Source organism: Amphiura filiformis, chromosome 17, assembly GCF_039555335.1.
Source record: "Amphiura filiformis chromosome 17, Afil_fr2py, whole genome shotgun sequence".
NCBI lineage: Eukaryota > Metazoa > Echinodermata > Ophiuroidea > Amphilepidida > Amphiuridae > Amphiura > Amphiura filiformis.
Genome location: NC_092644.1, coordinates 38,967,566 through 38,989,287, shown reverse-complemented (window position 1 = coordinate 38,989,287; position 21,722 = coordinate 38,967,566). Strand labels below are relative to the sequence as shown.

At 36.4% G+C, this 21,722-nt stretch overlaps 1 protein-coding gene across 1 annotated transcript in view; it reads right to left on the bottom strand.

Annotated features, from left to right (window-relative positions):
• Nucleotides 1–879: 879 nt before the first annotated feature.
• The window catches only part of LOC140137764 (prokineticin receptor 1-like), an 86,755-nt gene continuing 65,912 nt past the window's right edge, over nt 880–21,722 (bottom strand). Inside the window, exons 2-3 of the mRNA XM_072159531.1 lie at nt 6,673–8,298; nt 880–2,692 (exon numbers count right to left, since the gene is read on the bottom strand). Coding sequence (XP_072015632.1) covers nt 1,861–2,692; nt 6,673–6,938 — 1,098 coding nt within the window. The 5' untranslated portion in view covers nt 6,939–8,298 and the 3' untranslated portion in view covers nt 880–1,860. The remainder of the gene's footprint in view (nt 2,693–6,672; nt 8,299–21,722) is intronic.

Below are 21,722 nucleotides of genomic sequence, written 5' to 3'. Positions count from 1 at the left end.
ATCTGGATTGCTGTAAAAAGATAACAGTATACGCTTCTCAACAATATTTTATCAGCTACAATGTTTTAGGAACGTTCTTTAACGTTTTGAGAGGTTGTACCGAGCATTTAACGTTCGTGTAAGTCTTTGACACACTCTTGATGTACAGACACGTATTGAGACATTCGTGCAACGTTTGGGTTGGGCCTTTCCAACACTTAAAGATATCGCAAACGTTGCCGAAAGTTGCGATAACGTTATGGCGGATAGCCCTGCGTTTAATCAGGGCTTTTCCCGTCACCGTCAATGTTATTTGTTGTTTTCAATATTTACAATTTCAACTAAATGATACATTTTAAGACATCAAAATGTGGCAAAAATAAAATTTTAAATGAAAAGCGTCATTATATAGTACACAAGTAAACACCACTTCATACAGCTATTTACATCACGGTATTAGAGACAAATATTCATAACAATACTATGAAAACAACTTATACATTTTAACTCTTCACTGTCAGAACAATATACACGGTTTGATACGTTTAAGCTTATGTGCTTTGATATCAACAAGATGCGGTATTAGCCAAGAATCAGCTTCCTTAATAAAATCAAATGTCTCACAAAAATGAGTATATTAGGTGGGAACATTTAGTTAAGCTGAATTTATACTTCCATCGCTGAGCGACGAGCGATTGGTATTTGACCAATAAGGTAGCTCGCTTTTTCAAACAACAAAAAACCCGCTCTACCTCATTGGCTAAGAACCAATGTAGTATAAATTCACCTTTACGGCACCCTTAGGTTACAGTGCCTTACAATAATGCACCATTTCAACACTTCTTTCAGTTATATTTATGATAATAAATCATATTTATTAAAAAACAGCTTGTACCCCATGTAGTCAGAATATCCACATTTACAACCAAATACCTCAGGTGAAGGTCACTTCTTCGTAGGAACTACATGATTACACAAGGTCACATCGAATATAATTCATTGACCCATATGGGTAATATTCTGCCTCTGGCTATAATGTGACCTGTTCTTTACGATCATGAAATGAGCATAAAGTCGCAAGTTGGTAGTTCGAGATATCCTGGCTGCTGAGTTGATGTTCTTTGTTTGCCGCGCACCTGTACAAGCCATAAGTATGTCATTCGTGAATGGCCCATTGTACGCCATTCACAAAGGACATACCGACATATTAATGGTTTGGACAGGCGCGTGTGAAACAAAGAACACCTATATAGACGAATCCAATTTCCCATTTATACACCTCAATGGCAGCCATAGCTGGGTCCCCTCTCAGGTCTATCCCACCTAGTAAAATGTAAAATGATGTGGCTTTGGCGGGGATACTAAACTGCATTCCATCACCCGTGTTACAGGTAGACAAAAGAATGATGAATGTTTACAACACAATACAATTCAACATCGATTTTAAGCGGGTTTAATCCACCCAATTGGGCAGTAACAACACCAGTTTGGAGCAGACAGGACCCAGTAATGGCCGACTGAATTCCGACCTTCACTTGGCTCGTTGGATTCGTCTATAATCACAGCTTATAATCATCACCAGTGCCCCACATTTCCCGGGATGAGGTTAAGGAAGTACATTAGGGATGAACTCAAGCTGTGAAGCAAAAACTTCGCTAAATAAGGCAGAGGGGACGTAATGGGCTATTCCAGTTGAAATTCACACACCCCCATTGAAGACATAACTTTATTCTTCCACAAAGGGAGTGTGAATGTTAAACGGATAATATGTGATGCTATTTGAAATCTACACCCCTGTGTGGGAGATTAAGATCAGGTCTTCCATAGAGGGTGTATGAATTTCAACTGAAATAGCCCATTTTTGTTTTGTATTCGTCAGTATTAGTATCCGTTACAAGGGACGTAATCATTTCCTCGCACAGCTTGACCAGGAGGCCCATTCGGACGGTCACGTTTTAATCGGGTGGAATATTGATTTGCCAAAGGAATCGACCTTCCCGTACTTGACCGCATAGAACTTCGCACATTAGAATTTGTGGTGAGCGGCAACCAGTATTTCCTCGTTCCTGTATTCTTGGTAGCAACACCAGATTTACCGCACCAGACCTCGGGTAACTGTTTTACGTGCTTCCTAAAGTTAGCATTAAAGATGATGTAGATGAGAGTGTTAAACATGCTGTTGCTCATCGCTAACATCTCAACAATGTAGTAGATGGTAAGAGACAAGCTGTGATTATCAACCTGCATTGCCGGCAGCGCGTAGTACGCTACGTCACGGAGTAACGCTACTACGTAATAAGGCGCCCAACAAAGCATGAATAGGGCAACAACGATGATGAGCATACGCACGGTTTTTCTCTTGGAGGATTCAATCTCGATTTCTTGCTGTGCTGTCAAGTGACCACCTGGAACCTCTCTGTACCAAAGTTTAACAGCGATGAGAAAATATACCACGCACATAATCGCCATTGGCGCAATAAATTCAAGTATGGTGAGAGACAACGTGTATGCCTTTAAAAACACGTGGTTCTTCCAACCGTATTCGAGGCACTGGTATGAGGGACTATGCCCAAAATGATAGAATTCACCGATTTCGGTGTGGATGGCTGTTGGAATGACCATTGACATGGAAAGGAGCCAGATGAATACCATAAGAATGACTGCTGTACGCTTGGTCATACGAGGTCGGAGAGGATACATGATAATCACGTACCTGGAAAATCACAGAGAAGAAAACAAGATTTAATACATATTTATAAGTAATTTTCTAGAAATAATTGAATCTACTACTTGCATAGTCGACAGTCCATTTAGTCCTTAGAGTGATATACTTAAATAGTGTGACTTAATCTTGAACCTAATCTTTACGTCTGTCAAAAATTGCTATCAGATTAACATTAGACGGTGCCGACTGAAGCGGATGACGGGAATTAAGTTGTTGAGCTAGTTTCGATTACGCATCTTTACACAGAAGGGTTTCATTGTTGATTTTCCCATTAGACCGCTAATATAGGTATTTGTATGTCCTTGGATGTTAATGGTACCACCAGATGATCGCACAAAAGATAAAAAATATTTGAAGTAGCTTAAAGGTGGGTGATAAGTCTATAGAATCCTTATCAGGTATTTCTACGAATAAAAATGGGCAAAAAGCGAAGAAAACAGCAGTGATAGTAAACCCGTTGTCTCGGTCCCAGTCGGTTTGTGTTGCTCCGTCAGTAAACAAACCGTCTGGCGACAAACCGTGAAATGACGATCGCTGATTGGTTAATGAATGTCCAAATAAAACTGTTTTCAATTGGCTATATGACGTGACTTGGGTATGTCATCACCGTAGCTGACACTAAACATCACAGGCCCGCCACTATTTGTAGATACCGCAAACACAAAATGTGCGAAAGGTGAACAGACACTGAGGCACCAATCGTCTGACATCGCCTTTCATGTCAGCGACTCGCATCGCGTACTCACGTACATTGTGTGGATTTATGTAACCACAACTACTGCATGCACGCTGATTGACAGCCAATTTTGACAGCCATAACCTTTTCGTGAGGTGAAATTCAGCCAATCAGAAAAGACGTACTATGAGGTTGTCGCCAGACGGTTTGTTTAGCGACGAAGAAGCACAAATCGGCTGGGACCGAGACTAGAAAATTCGAAGCTTGTATAATATACAGATAGTGACTCAAACTGTGATGTATCACAAAAAAGATCAATTTAATACCAAATGCTCATTTTTCTGGTATCTTTTAAACATCTTTTAATGTAACATTAAAAGAACGTTCATCATAATGGGTTTCAGTAGATTTTATATATTTGTACTGCTTATCTAACATCTAACAGACAGCATAAGGTAATAAAACAAATAATTATGATATAGGATACAAGGAAAAACAACGTGAGTTAACACGCAACCAAGAACTGCGAAATTAAATCACTGGTCAGTATTTACATTGAGTTTGTATGGTACAAAATTATATATGAAACATTTGAAACATATAAGTAATGCCTTCACTAGAAGAATCATTATACAGCCATTTTCTTACGGCATATTTATCATTAAATTACGGTTGTTTGATGGGATCATTTATTAGTTTTTCAAACAAAACATAATGTGCATCTTAATTTCTCCTCTTTTAAAATATATTATTCACTTTTATAGCATTTTTAAAGCTTTTTCAGATATAAAATGTGCATATTAATGACAAAATTGGTGGCGCTATTTAGTTACTGGAAATTACTCTTTCAAGCTTTTAATACAAATAATTCCTTTTATTGTTTGATAAAATATCTTTATAAGATTTCCTTGTTGCTTGTTTCACCTATTCCAGCTGTTTTAATGGCAGTATTAATCACCTACCTCTTGCAAATAAAGAAATATGATTTAGGATAAATAGCGCCATCTATAATTTGCATTTAGTTAATAATGAAGCAAATTCTATATACATCAAACAACCGTTCAATGTAAGCCATGTAGTGGAAAGCACACTCTAACTTACTGTAACCTATAAAATGAACAGGTGGCTCGAGAATTATTCCTTTTTATGAAGTGAACAGGCTACAGGTGATTTATGAATGGGTATTATTTCACCGACTTTTTTCAGCCAAGTCGATGTTTTGAGACTGTCAACAGTTGACAACAAAATGCCTCAGGCAAAAGTGTCTTCATACAAAATACATGGCAACACTATTTATCATTATGTAACTACATGACAACACCTGTTATCATTATGTAACACATTTCGTTTCAACACTTGGCGTTTGCCAAGAATTGTAATTTTGCTGTTTAGAAAAAAGGGGTCATTGCAGCAATGTTATATGCAGTGGAATCCAAAAACTTCTTGGCTAACAGAAAAACTTTACTTGGTTCATTTACTTGTCCGGACTCAAACGCTATGCTTAATTAACTAAAACGACAAACTATAAAAGACAATTTTTCATACTTTGTGATCTTGTTTTTGCTCAAAAGGGTTCATACAGCGAGGGATCGTTCCTCTTAAAATGTCATTTAGAAGGGTTTTTGCTTCTGGTACAATGACCCTTTCGCACCCACTTTCGGAATAATGACCCTAATACCACTTTCGTAGTAATGACTCTTACACGACTTTCGAATTAATGATCCGTTGGAATGAAAAAAACAACCTTTTGGAGTAACAAGCTTTCGGAGAAATAATCGTTTGGAACAATAAAGATTGTCATTAATAGCCTACATTTTCAGGAAAAAGACCCATCGCACCAAAATACCTTTTGGACAAATGACTCTTCGAAGCAAAAACCTTTCTGTGTTATGTCCTTTAATAAAAAGCGTGTTGGGACAAATAACCGGCTGAAGAAACATTTCACGTTGGTCGCAAATATTTTCCATATAACATGTCTAATGTTGGTTGAAAGCCACTTTGAAACCGTAATTAAGCATATTTCTCACGTAGGAGATAACCTGTTTCAAGTGTTAGGGTTGACTTCAAAGTGCTCTCTTTGAAGCACTCGATTCCACTCATAAGTAGAATCGTGCATGGGAAATAAACTACACATGCAACGCACCTCGTTTTAGTTTAAACGTTGGTTAGGGGTTTCCGTACCAGGAAAGTTCAATAGAAATAAAAGTCATTTATGGTATTGGTAGATGTTTGCTGCGCCGTCAAATGACCCTCTGAAACCTCTCTGTGCCAAAGTATAACAGGGAAAAATGACCCTTCGGAGCAAAACCCTTGAAGCTGCTGCTTTGTAATTGTTTGGGTATCGATTGCAAACTAGGTGTGATGATGATGATTTATTATATATTATTTATGTAAGGTCATAATTTCTGATGTAATGCAGACAGCAAGCGAATTTAGGCACCAGTTATGTTATCCTAAACAAAGATATGTCAAAATTAAAACCAGATGCCAAAAATAGCTCTGATTTAAGACCCCATTTGTTAAATGGGTTGAGATCGGTTGACAATTAAAGAAACGGTGATCTAAAACCTTAGGAAGGAACGAATGATGTTCTAATCAATGGAAAGCACAGCGCTAGTTCTCTTGTTCGAGTTAACGCTCCGTCTACAAATCAATAGGGCATGCAATGGATGTGCATCTTTCTTAGGATTCTTGTCATCTTGTCTTTATTTCGTGACCGATATAAAAATGCAATTATTGTCTGCTGGTTGTAATTATGACATTTTGTTTTCTTTGTTTAGGATACAGGGGTGGAAATAAGTGGTACTTATGTGGCGTCTATATTTGGGATCAATGTGCGTTTTCCACTTGGCTTACATTGAAGGACAAAAGGGGGGATCATAATACCTCGACGATACCAGACACAATCGCTAAACTGCAGGAATAAACCAAAAACCTATAATTCTGACTCAATATATCATAAACCATTCTCAAAGGTTACGAAAACACTAGACTAAACGCATAATGACAATTAATCATTGTGTAAGGCACAACATCTTTTTGGTCCTATAGCGGTATCGATGCTCGAAGACGTACCGATGGCACTTTGATCGTACCCTGAACATTTGTACAGTGGATTCGTTTTTTATTTAAATGAAAACCAATAACACTATGCAAATGTTCACTATTATGCTTGATACAATGTATTACATCTCCAGGGAGCGGTGTTAAGAGTTATAGGACCAAATTGGATGTGGTGCCTAGGTTGTCACAAAGTATTTAAAAGCATGTATGTGGATGTTATACTACTTACCGGTCTATGGCAATAACAAGCAATGAATTAGTCGACACATAAAGTGACACTGCCTTCAAGTAGGCTACTATCACACACATAGCTTTTCCAAACGGCCAATCTTGATTCATATAATAGTAAAAATTGAACGGGGCTACAACAACAGCTAGCATAAAGTCCGAAAAGGCAAGGTTTCCAATGAGTAAGTTTGTAGTGGATCGCATTCTACGAAACCGATATATAATATAACATAAGAGTAAATTGCCAATGCCACAAACGGGAATCATAAGGCTGTAGCTGAGTCCAAGCACTGCTTTTGCTGCAGGATGCGCTTGAGGCAATGCCACTTCATGGGATAAACTTCCAGAATAAGAATAATCATAGCCATAAGGATCGTATACAGTTCCGTTGGTATTTCCTGGTTGTCCTCGGTAAGTTCCATATCGGCACTTGTAATCCCAAGCATTTTATAACCGTAAAACACAAGATTGTGTTCAATACAAAACACTAAGTAAATGATGCGAGCGACTCAATGTTGTTTCACTGCCAGAACAAGTTGTTAATGTCATTGCCCTCAGTTGGTAGATAATCACTAAGTCGTAGACTAACAAATTGATGTACGTCGAATTAGTACGGAAAGTCAATATATTAGGAGATGAACTTTCCTCTGAAATACTGAAAAAAAATTCAATGAAGCTATCATTCACTGTGATTGTTCATCGACTGCTTTGGGCGATGTTTATGTGAATGCATCCTTCACCTGCGTACGTCTATATACCGGCTGGATTTATCATCGTTCGCATTAAGTACTGTGAATCCGTGATCGTGGATTACACCACTGTTCGAAAAATATTCCACTTTTTTCACCTGTTTAAAAACAAGAGTACGTCATAATCATACTAGATGGAATACAAGAATTGTGTCCAACGTATTAACAATGATCATCTTTTTCCAATACTAAGACATTAGATCCCTTGGTGTTTATCGCAAGTAGTGACCTTATCTGTCCACTCTTTTCAGAAGGTAGATGAAGTATGGTGAATTATTATGATAGCACCCACTATGTATTCCTTGAACCAGCCAGGAATACACACGCCAAGTCTCTGGCTGGTACGGATTTAGTAATATAAGATCTTAATGGTTTAAATGAGTAGTCCCAATGAGTAGTCCCACTTTTTCTGCGTACTTGTGACTCTTAAGTTACAATCAAGCGCGATAAAGTTTGTGAAGATTGTATTACATTTGGGATTCGACTGTCTGATATTCAACTTTACATTCGGACTCCGACAAATAAATAATTATGTTTCTCTATGCGTTATTGAGTACGATGTGTTTTTAAAGGTCTTAGTTGTCGATATGCTTATTCTCTGCTGAGTGTCATCGTCTTTCATGTGTCCGGTATATATTGAGGGTTAATATTGTCACGTGAACAAACAAGAGTTATTAAACAATTCAAGTTACAATTCGAACAATTAGATGCAAAAGTTATGTAGCCGATACGCTATTTTTCCTCATTGCGCACAAAAGTTTGCCATCTCGTAGGATTAATTATCGCCTCCCACAGGCTTGGTGTGTCAAGATGTTCAGGATACTAAAGATCTTAGATCGATGAAGTTGTCTGGTGTCACTTCAGATTTTCCCATTGTCCTGTTGATAAAGAATAGATAAACAAAGAAACTACATTAACCGAATATGTAAAAGCAACACGACTATAACTAGAAGTTTTCTACCTGCTTCAACCACAGATACCTAATATTGGCCGCAAACGGTTACTACATACTTCATCATCGATTGCTAAAACACCAGACTTGAGACACTTCAATGATAACAGAGGTCCGTGATCTGGTTTTAAACAAAAATATTAGCTTAGCTTCAATACTGTCTAGAGGGCATTGAATGTATGATGTAACGTTTTACTACAGCCATGACATCATATTCCTACCTGAAATGATATTTATAGGCTGGGATATTGTGTAAGTAACCTTACAAGTATGTTTATAGATTTTCTAACAGGGGCACAAGGAATTCGATTTCGTTTCAACACTGTAAAACGAGTCTCAATTAATAAGGTTGAACAAACCATATGGCTTGCAAACTTGGCAACTGATGTGAAGAGATCCTATTTATTATTTAAACTTATGAGTGACATAATCTAATCCAATGAACACAAAGCCGACACAAAATTAAGACATAAGCAAAAATATAATAAATATTTGCTAAAAGCACCTGCGGAGGCGGGGTTCGAACTCACGGCGGCGGACTGCTTTGGATACACTATGAACCCAGCGCCTTAGACCACTCGGCCATTTGTCTTCTTGGAATTCATTTGAAACTTATTTGAAGGTATAATCGCAACTTCAACATAGGCCTACCACGTGACAAGCAAAGGCAGAAAACGTACCATATTTTGGAATTTTATTTGCCTAAAAACATTTATGTGTATTATTAGCGCTCAATTAAGTTAACTGCGTGTTTTATACAACAAAAATCCAATAATAAACAGTGATAACTGGGCGTCTGTATGGACAATACATTATATCGATTTTGACACGTGCTTGTGTCTCAGTACATTTCCATGGTCAGTAAAATACTATAGAGGAAAACCTACCATTTTCTTGTATACACGTTCGATGTTTTTATCAATTACATAAAAATTCCATTTTAGACCCCAAATGTTTTTTCAGGAAATAAAAGATTAGATTACCATAAAAACGAAACAGTAATCTTTTGCCGGGTCTAATGTAATATTCACATAGGATTTTCGACGTTTTTTCTATCCTTATTTTTGCTCAATTAAAAAAATATTTTGGCGTATATAAAATTGAAATAAAATTCTCTGCTTCTTAAACGACATCAAATGTGCCACAATTGGGTATCACGAATCGTTATATATGATGTGCAGTTAATATTCATATTTTCTTTTATACAGAGAGGATGCTTCAGTTTTGACAGGAAAAATATTTTCTTGAAAACCCTCTCACTCGGTTATTTTAAAAAGGTAACCACGCTTCCCTAGAATGTGCAATAAATTAGCATTAAAATTTTTCTTATTCTAACAGCAAGCGTTTCTAGAATGTATTTTGGCGAAATGTGGTGTGTATTCAATCCATCAGAGTTTATTAAAGAACCTAATGTAAGAGTGTCGTAAAGCACCTGCGCAACGGACGCAATCTGAACCAAATCCCATACATAGATGACCGTATAGGACAACACTACGGGGGATGGTAACCATGTAATTAATCAAATAACCAGAAAATCCAGCCCACATTTTTTAACTGTTTTAATAATATCTTTAGGAAATATAAGTTTTATAATTGAATTTTGAGTTATACGACATGAAACAACTCGGGGAAACACCACGACTGCTGGGTGCATGTACTGCATGTACTGTTTGCAAGATTTTTAAACCAACCCGTAATGTTTTTCGTTATTCTGAATTACAAGTTAATTGATGGAGTCAATGCTCGTGCTTTTCTATACCTATGATGAAAACCTTTATATAAACATCAAATCCAAGCGAAGTTACCAAGAACGCACATCTTCTAAAAAGTGATATTTTGTCTTTTCTAATGACTCTCTTGATAGTGTGACAAGTTTTACAAGATACTGATTACTTTGATTACAGACAATCTGTGATTTGATTAGTATTATTATTAAGATTCTCTGTTGCCGGCAAATTTGCATTTTCATCTTATTACTCCGTTTTCAGCTGACCACCGCACGAAGTGAATTCTACAACCAGCTTGAAGACATGGCGATGGGGTCCCCCGTACCCATTAACTGCGAACATGGAGGAAAAGAATTATGGAAGGCTTTAAGGAATACCAGCTCCCCTTGACAGTTACCTTTATTGACTTCAAGAAGGCCTTCGATTTCATCAACAGAACAGTAATATTCTCAACATTGCGTCACTAGTTTCAAGCATTTTGGTCAGTGCCATAAAGGTATTTTACAGTAACTCCAGCAGTGCAGTTATGGTTGACGGAGGCATCTCTGAACCCTTCGATGTAACAACAGGAGTCCTGCAAGGCGATGTGTTGGCTTTATATTATCCTTGTTGACTACCTTTTGGGAAAGGCGTCTGGACCAGACTCTGGAGTTGTGACCTGTCCTCGTCGATCAAGAAGATATCCGGCCGGATTGCTAAATGACCTGGACTTTGGTGATGATATCGCTCTCCTTCAGTCTTCCACCCCACGGGCCCAGTCTCAGCTCTCCATGACCGCTAATGCCGGAGCAGACATTGGACTTATAATCAGCGCACCCAAAAACAGAGTATATGACCATGAACTGCCAACCCCAGCCTCCTTTCCAAGTGTACGAAAACCCCATTAAGCTTGTAACCGCTAGTGACGGAAATCTCTTGCTTGGATAGCCTTCTGGAAATTAAAGCAACTGTGGAAAAGTCCTACCATCCCAAATTCCAGCACGGTTTAACTTTTTCACACAATCTGCGTCACAGAGTCGTAGGTTATCTCTAAGGATATGGAATATAAAATCAACTCATTTGGCACATCCTGCTACCGTATTATGCTGAACATCAAGAGAGTACCATGCAAATTCTACCATCTACAATCTGACAGAGACAGCACCACTTGTTGAGAGAGCCAGGACTCGTCAACTGTAAATTGTAGGGCATATACTCCGCTCAGCCAGTAAAAGAGTCTGCATTGCATGTTCCAACTCATGGCAAGGAACGGACGGCAACGAACCTTGTTCTGGAAATACATCCCGTGTCTTTGGATATATTGAATTTAAAGTTATCGTTGTTTCGTGTTCAATTCGACTGTTTGTTTTTGCAAAACTACACATACAAATAAAAGATATAATTACATAAAGGGAATCGTTTGTTTACGCCACTACCCTTTGATATTTGTACACGGAAAATGGCCACCTCATAGAAATTGTGGACCGATACTAAACTGAGTGATACATGTACTGTCTCAAAGATTTTCAAGTCAACCCATCATTTTGCTTTGTTCTGTATTACAAGCTCATTGATAGAGTTGAAGCACTGAGCATTCAACGCTCCAGGGGAAAATCCTCATAAATACCTTAAGAGTCCGAGTCCGATGTTGTTTGTAAAAATACAAACAAAGTATAAGTATGCACAACGTGCATTTCACATCCTCTAAAACCTGACACTTTGACTTTTTCCCCGCATCGTACGGGCATTAAAAGAATGTTAATAACCGATAAGTTAAAGAAAATACTCATATTACTTTTAAAATTATTATTGCAGTGGTATAATAATTTAAGAAAAAAACGGATAATACAATAAGCAGGGGTTTTATATTCTGCGTTGCTACACATATTGTGATCTTTACTCAAGAGCACTTTTACAACCAAGTGTATTCATGAATTGAAGTAAGCTAGTGAAAACTGGAGGCAAAAAAGCCAGAAGCTAATGATGACAATGGGTTGACTCAAGGTCAGTATCTTTGTATTTCCCTCGGGTAAATGAGGTAACATGCGGTGATTTAATGGCATTAACTTTGTATTTTGATTAATTTGATCAATAAGGTAGACCAGATAACGATCTTTTTAGATGCTAATTCCAATTTCTGAAACACTTCGTGCAATTTGCAAATGAGCTAATCACAAAGTAATGCTCGCGTCGACGCGCTGATCTAACCAATTAGCATTAATGTATATATTACATGCAGGAAACAGTCCGACAAGCACACCCCAACACCCCACCCCCTGCATTCAGTTAATTGCATCCAACAGTGTCCTGTTTAGTTTGACACATCTTTATTAGCAATTAGGGGACTGTGCACTCTCAGAAATACATTAATTACACGTGTTGTAACACATTCTGGAATAGAAATTTGTTAAGGAATCTAAATTTAAGCACAGATATTCTGCAAAAAACTAATTGTGGAGAAAATCACCAAAAAAAACCCCCACATGTTTTCCCTCAAATGTTTGTAAACGCACTATAGAAAACGGAACAATCAGAAAGTTCGCTTATATGTTTTATCTTATAATCCAGAGTTGAGATTTACTTCAAATTGAGGACTAGTACGATGTACTCATGTATTCCAAAGTAGGTATATGAATAAAAAACAACGGTATGATAATTTCACATCTTGGTATGACACATGACACCCTCACCCCTGCACCCCCCCCCACACACACACACACATACCACAACACGCCGTTTCAGATATCATTGACAGTTGACATGCTTGAAGGCACTAGTTATGCTAGTAGAAATGACCACAAGCGCACAAGTTTAAAAGAAGTTTTTTAATCCATAGGTTATATTTAAAAATATGACATTCCTTTACTTCAACGGTACTGTAGTCTCTGATTGGAACTTGGTACTATTATTCACTGTATATACTTGAATACTTCAAATCAATACCTACAATGCAGCCAAAAACAACTTGCTCTAGCTTAGCCAGATAATAACTAAAGTGTTGTAATTGTTTTATAACGTTTGCTACTACAACCTACATTATTAGCTATCACAGCGAAAGAAACCAGTTAACGGATATCAATTTGTAAATCGTTATGCCTCGAAGGGACATTTCTGTCACAACGTACAGTAGATCATCAATCATGCCTTTAGGTATGATCGCGCCTTTAATCATTCTGAGCATAGTCATATATCGTCAGCCTGCTACGCCAATTGCCTAAGTCATTTCTTTGTAATTTTGAGACCAAAGTACAAAATATGGTTCAAGCATGCATTTAAACATATTTATTCACCAATCTTTGCACAAGAACAAATGATAATGATACAAATGAAAGGGAATAATCCGAAATAATTAAGATGATTACGTAACTGATGCATGCTTGACCCACATTTTGTTCTTTGTTCTTAAAATTACAAAAAATGACTTAGGCAATAAGCCTAGCAAGCTATGATTAATCCAGTAATGACAGTGTAAGCATTATACAAACATCTAGGACAAATTGAAGACATAATTCGGATGAAGGATCACCATAATTAAATATTATTTTTCTTCAATATTGTTTCAAATTTATGAAGTAACACTGACCTGGTTAAGAATTAATCTGATAATAAATAATAACAAGGTGAATTTTTGAAACAAATTCATCAGGTTTAGTAATTAATAAATCAAAAGAGTTTTTCTTTTGTCAAAACCAATTTGAAGAAAACTTACTAATTTTTCTTGCTGACAGTTTCGTCAGTGAGCCACTGACTTTATCAAAGCTTGATGTTGTTGTGATGATCCAACAGCTGATGACTGGCGGGAATTTATGTCACTTCCGGTAGCGATGTTAGTCTTGCTTGCAGTCTGCAAAAGTGGATCATACACGTGACTTAGATTGCAGACCCCCCCCCCCCTAATCTGGATTGATTCTTTAATCCATCTTGCTTTCCTATCCCTCTCTCTCTCTCTATAAGATTTTTGCCTCCCCCAATTGATAATATGATTAGCCCTGGCTACGTGATCACCTATAGCCGAGTTCTTTACATGGCTCTCGGACTCTTTTCTCTTTGACCTTGAGTATTTTTGTTGACTCGCTTTCTCCACCTCCCGCCAGTGCTAATACAGGCGCGTGCCGAAAGTTCTTTTGGTTTCACCAACATAGGTAAGCTCACAACTACCGCATGGAACTTCATAAACACAGTTAGGGGTTTTAACTTGATGTTGTTTGTCTTTCAGATGGACAACATTTTTCTTATCGTAGTATGAGGTCTCATAGCGGTCGTTGTTTTAGAATTGTGTGTGTGTCATTATTTCCTGGTCGATTTCAGAACAAAAGTGATGTATGCATAAAGGATGATTCACACCTTCTGTAGATAACATAAAATGTGAAATCGACCAGCATTGTGAATGTGTTTTTATTGTAAATATATCTGTCCAATTTCAAATTTAACCATGCGCGTCTACGCAGTGGGCGAGCAGTGGTGTCATGTTCACTCACACAGCTATGCTAACCGCAAGTAACGTCGGGTAGTACTTAAATCAGGGCTGTCAACTCTCACGCATTGGGTCACTTTTTCACGGTCTCACGCCAAGGTAGTATAATCTCACGCCTAGGTAGTAAATCTCACGCAAAAATCTGGAAAATGAGTAAAATCGCACGCATCGTCATGAATAATTATTTGTTGCTCCTACCCCCCCACGCTTTTCACATTCCCGAGCGCCGTGGCTCAAATATTCATGGTACAAAATGAACATTGGAGTCGGCAAATCCCGGTACGCCTCTGTCTCACGCCAAGCAATTCCAAAAAGTTGACAGCCCTGACTTAAATCATCCTCTGTGATTGATTCAGTCGAACTATAAAGTACATTAGTAAACGAATGTTTTTATCAGTTATCTCTTCGGTTATTTTAGTGGTATCGATTATAGAAACTGTAGTCAATGCACAGTGTTATTTAGATTTCAAGTAAAGCAGTAGACTAATTCTCATGATTGCCAGGTCGGTAAATAAGGAGATATTACTGGGTGGACAATTCAATTGTTTTTTAGTTTTGTTTTTGCCCTCATATCAGGAAAAATAATTTACTGTGTGGGGAAGGTGTATTAATGGTTTCCAGGCTGGTGGATTTGCCAAAATGTAGACCTGTTTTTGCAAAGATATCGACTTTGGACCTTTGAAGGATCTTATATCATTTCAGACGATTTTATTATCACCAAAATAATGAAAGCTTTTGGGTACAAAAGGCAACAGGAACCAAAAAATAACCTCGCAGTGCAGTGACTTTAACTCCAACACTTCATTTCAGTTGGAAGGTTTTAAAATAAATAAACAAAAAGAGATAATGTATTCTTTCAACATTTTTAAATGTGTAGATTGATTACCAGTACCTGAATTTATTATTCTCTGTATGATCAAAGACTGGATTCATACAAACATGTTTAAAATCTTCAAGACTAAAAATCTATGGGCTCAATGAATTCTATCTGTTTTTCGTAGAAATTGCTCAAAATGATAACGTGATCTTTGTATATGTGTACAGCAAATGTGTTGTGTGATATTTATCCCTGCATCGATGTTGTAACTGAATAATAAGGCAAATCAGTGTTATGAAAAAACATCACTAAATAGCAACAGTTGATTTCAAGAGCTATGCTAGTTTTTATGATAATTATATGGATCCCAAAATTTGGTGGCCAAAATAATTTACTAGGTGGGCATTTTTGGGCAATGGCCAAGTTGAATTTAATGGGCGGGCAAAATATTTAACTGGGTAGGTATATGCCCACACCGTTAACTTGTTATTTACCTCCCTGAATTTATGGCTGACTTAAAGAAAACTTGGAATGACGTGTTAATAACATGTAACTACATGTAGTGTGTAGACATTGAGAAGTGACAGGACATAAATACTTTGTATGTGCCCCTATTTAGAAGAGTATATAATTACAGGGAGAAGTGTCGTTATAATTTCAATACCAATTACGTCATTGCTTGGGGCTGCATTCATGTTTAGTTACTTATTCAAGTACAGAGGTACCCTCTGACAAGAAAGTTTCCCTTCCCTACTTATACGTATGATTTACATGAAATTATATTTTATTTTGCTGCGAGATTTGGGTTTCAGAATATCAAGTAATACATCTGTTGATGTTCCAGACAGTAAAGTAGTCGCGATTCAATCGAGTAGCTGAACCATTTTATTAAGACAAGGGGAACATTATGTATCGAGTATAGAAGATATTCTTATCACGTAGCTATTTTCTTATATCAATCATATCGACAACAAGGATCTGAAATTCGCCACTTCGAGGTACTCTGTAAAAGACACTGTTTTTGAACTATTCAGCATGATTGCGCATTGTGGAATGAAATTATAAACTTTGGAAATAGAACATTTGTTCTAAGAGATATGACGGCTTCGCTGATCATGCCAATGTACGGATATGGAACACTTATGGCTCAAATAGCTTCTTAAGGCCAAAAACGAGCGTCATCATTACGTTTCACTTCCTGGAGGGAATTGATCAAAAATTGAATTCCCTCCTGAGGTTCGTATCTGTCAATGAGTTGCCCAGATCACAAGGATGTCATTATAGCTAGAGGCAGTATATAACACAAATGGGTCAATGAGTTACATAAAAATGACCTTGTGTGGTATTTGGTTCCCAGGAAGTGAGTTTTGCCTGAGGCCATTTGTGGTTAAATGTTGATCCCTCACTACAAGAGTTATTATCATCGATTTGGTTGAAAAAGGTGAGACATGATCAAATCTCTCCAGGTAACAAAACATAATGATTGCTTTTCCTTAAAATATAAATAACTGTACTATTCAAAAATCAGTCATAAATATACATTGACACTATGATGAAAATGAATTCGATTTAAATTTTTATATTTGTTGACACAGCTACATTTATGTTATCTATGCAAATCATTCAAGTTGGCTTTCAAAGTGCTCGAGTTACGTTCGCAAAATGAAAGTTATGACGACTGCCTGACACTTTTCTCAGTCTATGTAGTTCACAAAATGTCTTTAAGACATATTTCAACAAGCTATTCAACGGTCTCTATATATGTTTACAACTAATGTAACATAAATATGCATATTATTGACCTTTCCAACTACATTACCATGTCTACGGCTAAGAAAACTGATTTATACATTTGATAAGTTTCACGCTTCAGGACATTTCTTTAAAGTATGTACATCCACTGATTGTATTATTTACATGTCTGATATAATAATCATACAAGGTATTATATTGTTTATAGCAATGAGCTGTTTTGAATAATGAAAGATTATCTTGTTTACTTTCAATTATGTAACATTTAAAAACTGCAAACAAAACTAACAAAAAATGCAAAAAGTAGTCTTCGGAAAAGCAACGTTTGCACTAATAAGGGGTTGGCCTTGGTTAAGATTTATTTACGAAACCGAACAAACTGCCAAGTTTAGGGACCGATCGTTATTTACGGCAGGGGGGAATGGGTGTTTTGGAAAAAATATCGACAAATAATTTCGCGTTCCCCCCCTCGCGTCCGCTCAAAATTTTCGCGTTCCCCCTTGTTTTCCCAATTTTCTCAATTTAAAATTTACAATCCCCTCTTGGTTCAACTAAAATTTCAGGTTCCCCTAAAGACCCAAACAAAATTTCGTGTTCCCCCCTAAATTTTCCCATTCCCCCCTCTGTCATAAATAACGATCTCTCCCTTACGTAGATGTACAAAATACAAATACATCGAACCGTATATCTTGATATTAGCATGTGTCGCATGAAAGAAAGTGTTAAGTAAGCATAAATTGAGTATTTCTTAAGAATAATCTCTTTCAAGATTTAAGATACATGATGAGTAACTAATGGATGTTTGGATCAGTAATTGAGAACTGGTAAATTGAGCAGTATTAGATTGACTCAATCGTGAAAAATCGGATCTCTCGCTAAGCCATGAGATGCATTAGGAATAATAGTTGTCAGTTATATTGGTGTTGACATGGTATAGGTTATAAGTTTTGATTAATTGTTGTATAGCAATAAACCCAAAACGGTACAGAATATTCAATTGCCTAAATGGTTGAACAAAATTGTATTCAACAACATTTTTAAAGTAAGTTAAACCTGACCCTTATCATTATATAATTTGTTGTAAAATATATTTTACATTGGCTTCAAACTCTCTACTCAGCCTAGTTATATACATTCAATTTCCTTTAAGCAAAATACAAAATGTGAAAAGTATAATATCATAACCCAAAGCTATTCCCGCTTTATGTTTTATTAATGCAGGTTCCTAACAATCTACATTAATGTCTTTCCTACATGAAGCTGTAGCCACTCAACGTTAAATAACCTAGCAACTAACATGGCGAGACATACTTTTGTTATAGTCTCAGCAGTCGATATTGATTTTTAGACTCGCGGTTTTGTATTTGATCAGCTACTACATCATAATACCCTTCTTATTCAATCCAGCAGTTTTTCAAAGAACATAACGTTATAGTATCGTAATAACACCTGCTCGATGAACGCAATATAAACCGACCATGAGAAATATTCATACATAGATGACTGTAATGACAGCGTAAAAACCAGCGGGTAATGATGTAATTGATCAAATGCCTAGAAAATCCAGGCTAATTCTTAGTTACCCTTAAAGTTTGGTTCCAGATGAACTATTCACTTTCCTAATGACAAAGGTGAAAGGAAAACAATAGTATTTAATATTACAGGTATTCTAAACCAGTATTTGTTTTCTTTGTTCTGAGTTACAAGTCTAAATACCCGAAGAGTCTGATTGTTGTTTCTCACAATACAAGCGAAGTTACTGAGAATGCCCAGCTTCTAAAACGTGATATTTTGTCTATTCGAACGACTCACTGTAATAGCTCAGCAAGATTTACAAAATGCTCATACTTTACTAGTGTCATTATTAATACTGTATAATTCACCAGCTTATACCTTGCGGAAGGAATTACACGATTAATACAGTGTCTGCAAACTGCTTACTTTGCAAAGAGACCTCTGTGTTGGCTACACATAGTATCGTGATCTTCACTTATGAGCAGAACACAACCAAAGCTCATCCATGAGTAGCATTGTATAAGTACTAAAGCGAATAAAAACTTAGCCAACATGCCAAAATCTTGATGATGGTAATGGGTTGATAATATGTACACAGTTTTCAAGGACAGTATCTTTGTATTTCCCTCAGGTAACATAACATGCGCTAAAACAGTGTTTGTACGCGATTTATAATCTTCGTGCAATTCCATAAGAGCGTAACAGTTCCCACTGTTTAGGCCAAAATATTCAGTTCGCATATTGAAACAGGGAATATTATAATGATCCTCACACATTTCGTACAGATTGAAGTGTGTCAAAATAAGACCATCATAATATGTCTTCCCTGTCGAGGGCGATCTTTTTGTCCGTGACTTGTAAACATCTGTTTTGAAGGGGTATCAAATACTCTAATGCTGTGAATTATACATGATTTTATCTTCAGGTAATGAAAACAGAATAAAATACACTACAGATTGTTACCCGAAACAATAAGTATATAGCTCGTTTCCAAACAGAACACATGTGAAACCTTAAGGCTATTGTGGAAGGCTGGATTTAATGTTTTCTTGTCTATGTCCAATAGCTGAATAATTCAAACTCCTTGTTAGAAGTGACCGTTGTTTTTGCAATTTCAGCATGGTCGGTCAACTTTAGCATGTCTAGTCCAACACTCAGAACGGTGGTCACAGCTTCTTTTGTTATGCATATTCGCGCTAAAAGTCGATCGATACATGTTGAAATCAGCATAATTCAGAAATACACCTTTTTGCTTTGAAATTAATTTTCTCGGTCAAATATAAAGCAATGATTTTTTCCTTCAGTAATGTCAGTTAAAAACATAGTGCTTGGATAAACATTTAAAAAAAATCATGGTGTTAAAATTAGGCATGAAATTGTGTCTTTTAGTGTAAGATTTTTGATTTTTATAGGTCTTGATTTCGGAATTCATGTTTTAGCGTTAAAGAAAGATATTTCCCACCTCTGTAAGGCACATCGTGTGAGTCAATATATTACAGTTTTGTCAGAATATCCGTTTTGATTTCACCACTTACCACTTGTGACTCCCAAAATGTCCAATCAGTGTTTCATTTCTAGTATAACCAGCAGAAATAATCGATATTTCTATAGTGGCTTGCTAAATCATCCATTCATGGGTACATTCGCGAGTTGATTTTGACGAAATTGGTAGTCGGAATTGAAAAATGGTGCAATCAAAAGCGAAATTCTGACAAAACTAGGACATATACATGTAGCCCTATATGACGTGCTTTAGAAAGTTGGGAAATATCTTTCGTCAGAAAAAGCTCGCGGGGCAAAATGAAGCCTGTAAAAATCAAAAATCTTACACTAGAAGCCTAAATTTCACACCCAAGTTTAACACCAGGGTTGGAAAAAATATACAGTACCAAGCTTTAGTTTTCTTGAAAATTATTGCTTTTCATTTGACCGAGAAGATTAATTATTAATTAAAAATTAATTAACAATTAAAAATTTTGCTTATTTCAAAACCGAATTTGATCGTTTCATGCACCTAATGATCTGAGTGGGTCTTGTTTAACAATACGCACCGACTGACTAGCGTTCAGCTTTACAGGTGAATTGATCGTACATGGAGATACGATAGATTCTTTTGTGCAAAATTGTTCAAAATTGATTTGCCGACATGCTATTCATACAGGTGGTATAACTGTTTCGAACAAAAAGGTTTCGCTATTAAATTTGTAACTGACTCGACAGCAAACACAAAATGTTTTAAAAACGTTTTAAACAAGTCATTTTTTGAGTTCTGATTATGGTAAAGACGTTTTAATAACATTAAATGTCAGGTTATATATATATAAGTCATGAAAACGTTTTAAAACGTTTGGTATGAAAACACACTACAACAATATTGTCAAAATGTTTTCAAAATGTTATTGTAAACTCTTTTTTTTAAACATTTTTTTTGCCATATATTTTGTCAACACTTAAATAACATTATGTTAAAATATTAGCAGTAGGTTATCCAAAAATGTTTTTCAATGTCATGAAAATGTGTTAAACCCTTTATATACCCTTTATATAACCCGACATTTAAACGTTTTCTGACAACCTTCTATAACATTTTGCGAATGATGTCGAAATGTATTGTTTGCTGGGTTACCGCTTTAAAGAAAGAAAGAAAGAAAGAAAGAAAGAAAGAAAGAAAGAAAGAAAGAAAGAAAGAAAGAAAGAAAGAAAGAAAGAAAGAAAGAAAGAAAGAAAGAAAGAAAGAAAGAAAGAAAGAAAGAAAGAAAGAAAGAAAATAAGGGCCGGAGTAAGGGAGGTGAGGAGGGGAGGAAAAGAGGGATGGCAGATGGAGCATGTGAGAAAGATACGAAAAGAATAAAGAGAACAAATAAAGAGATAAAAATTATGAAAAACAAATTTGATAAATCAAAGTAAACAATAATTATAAGAAGTCACCCAATTTCGGAAACTGGACACTGATTGAACAATTTTTTGAATATAGATTGGCAACATTTTCAAACATGGCAGCGCTCAAATCGGACACAACAGATGAATAAACGCTGCAGTCCATTGTGACTCCTTACCCCATAACAATTTCAACAAAGATACACAAT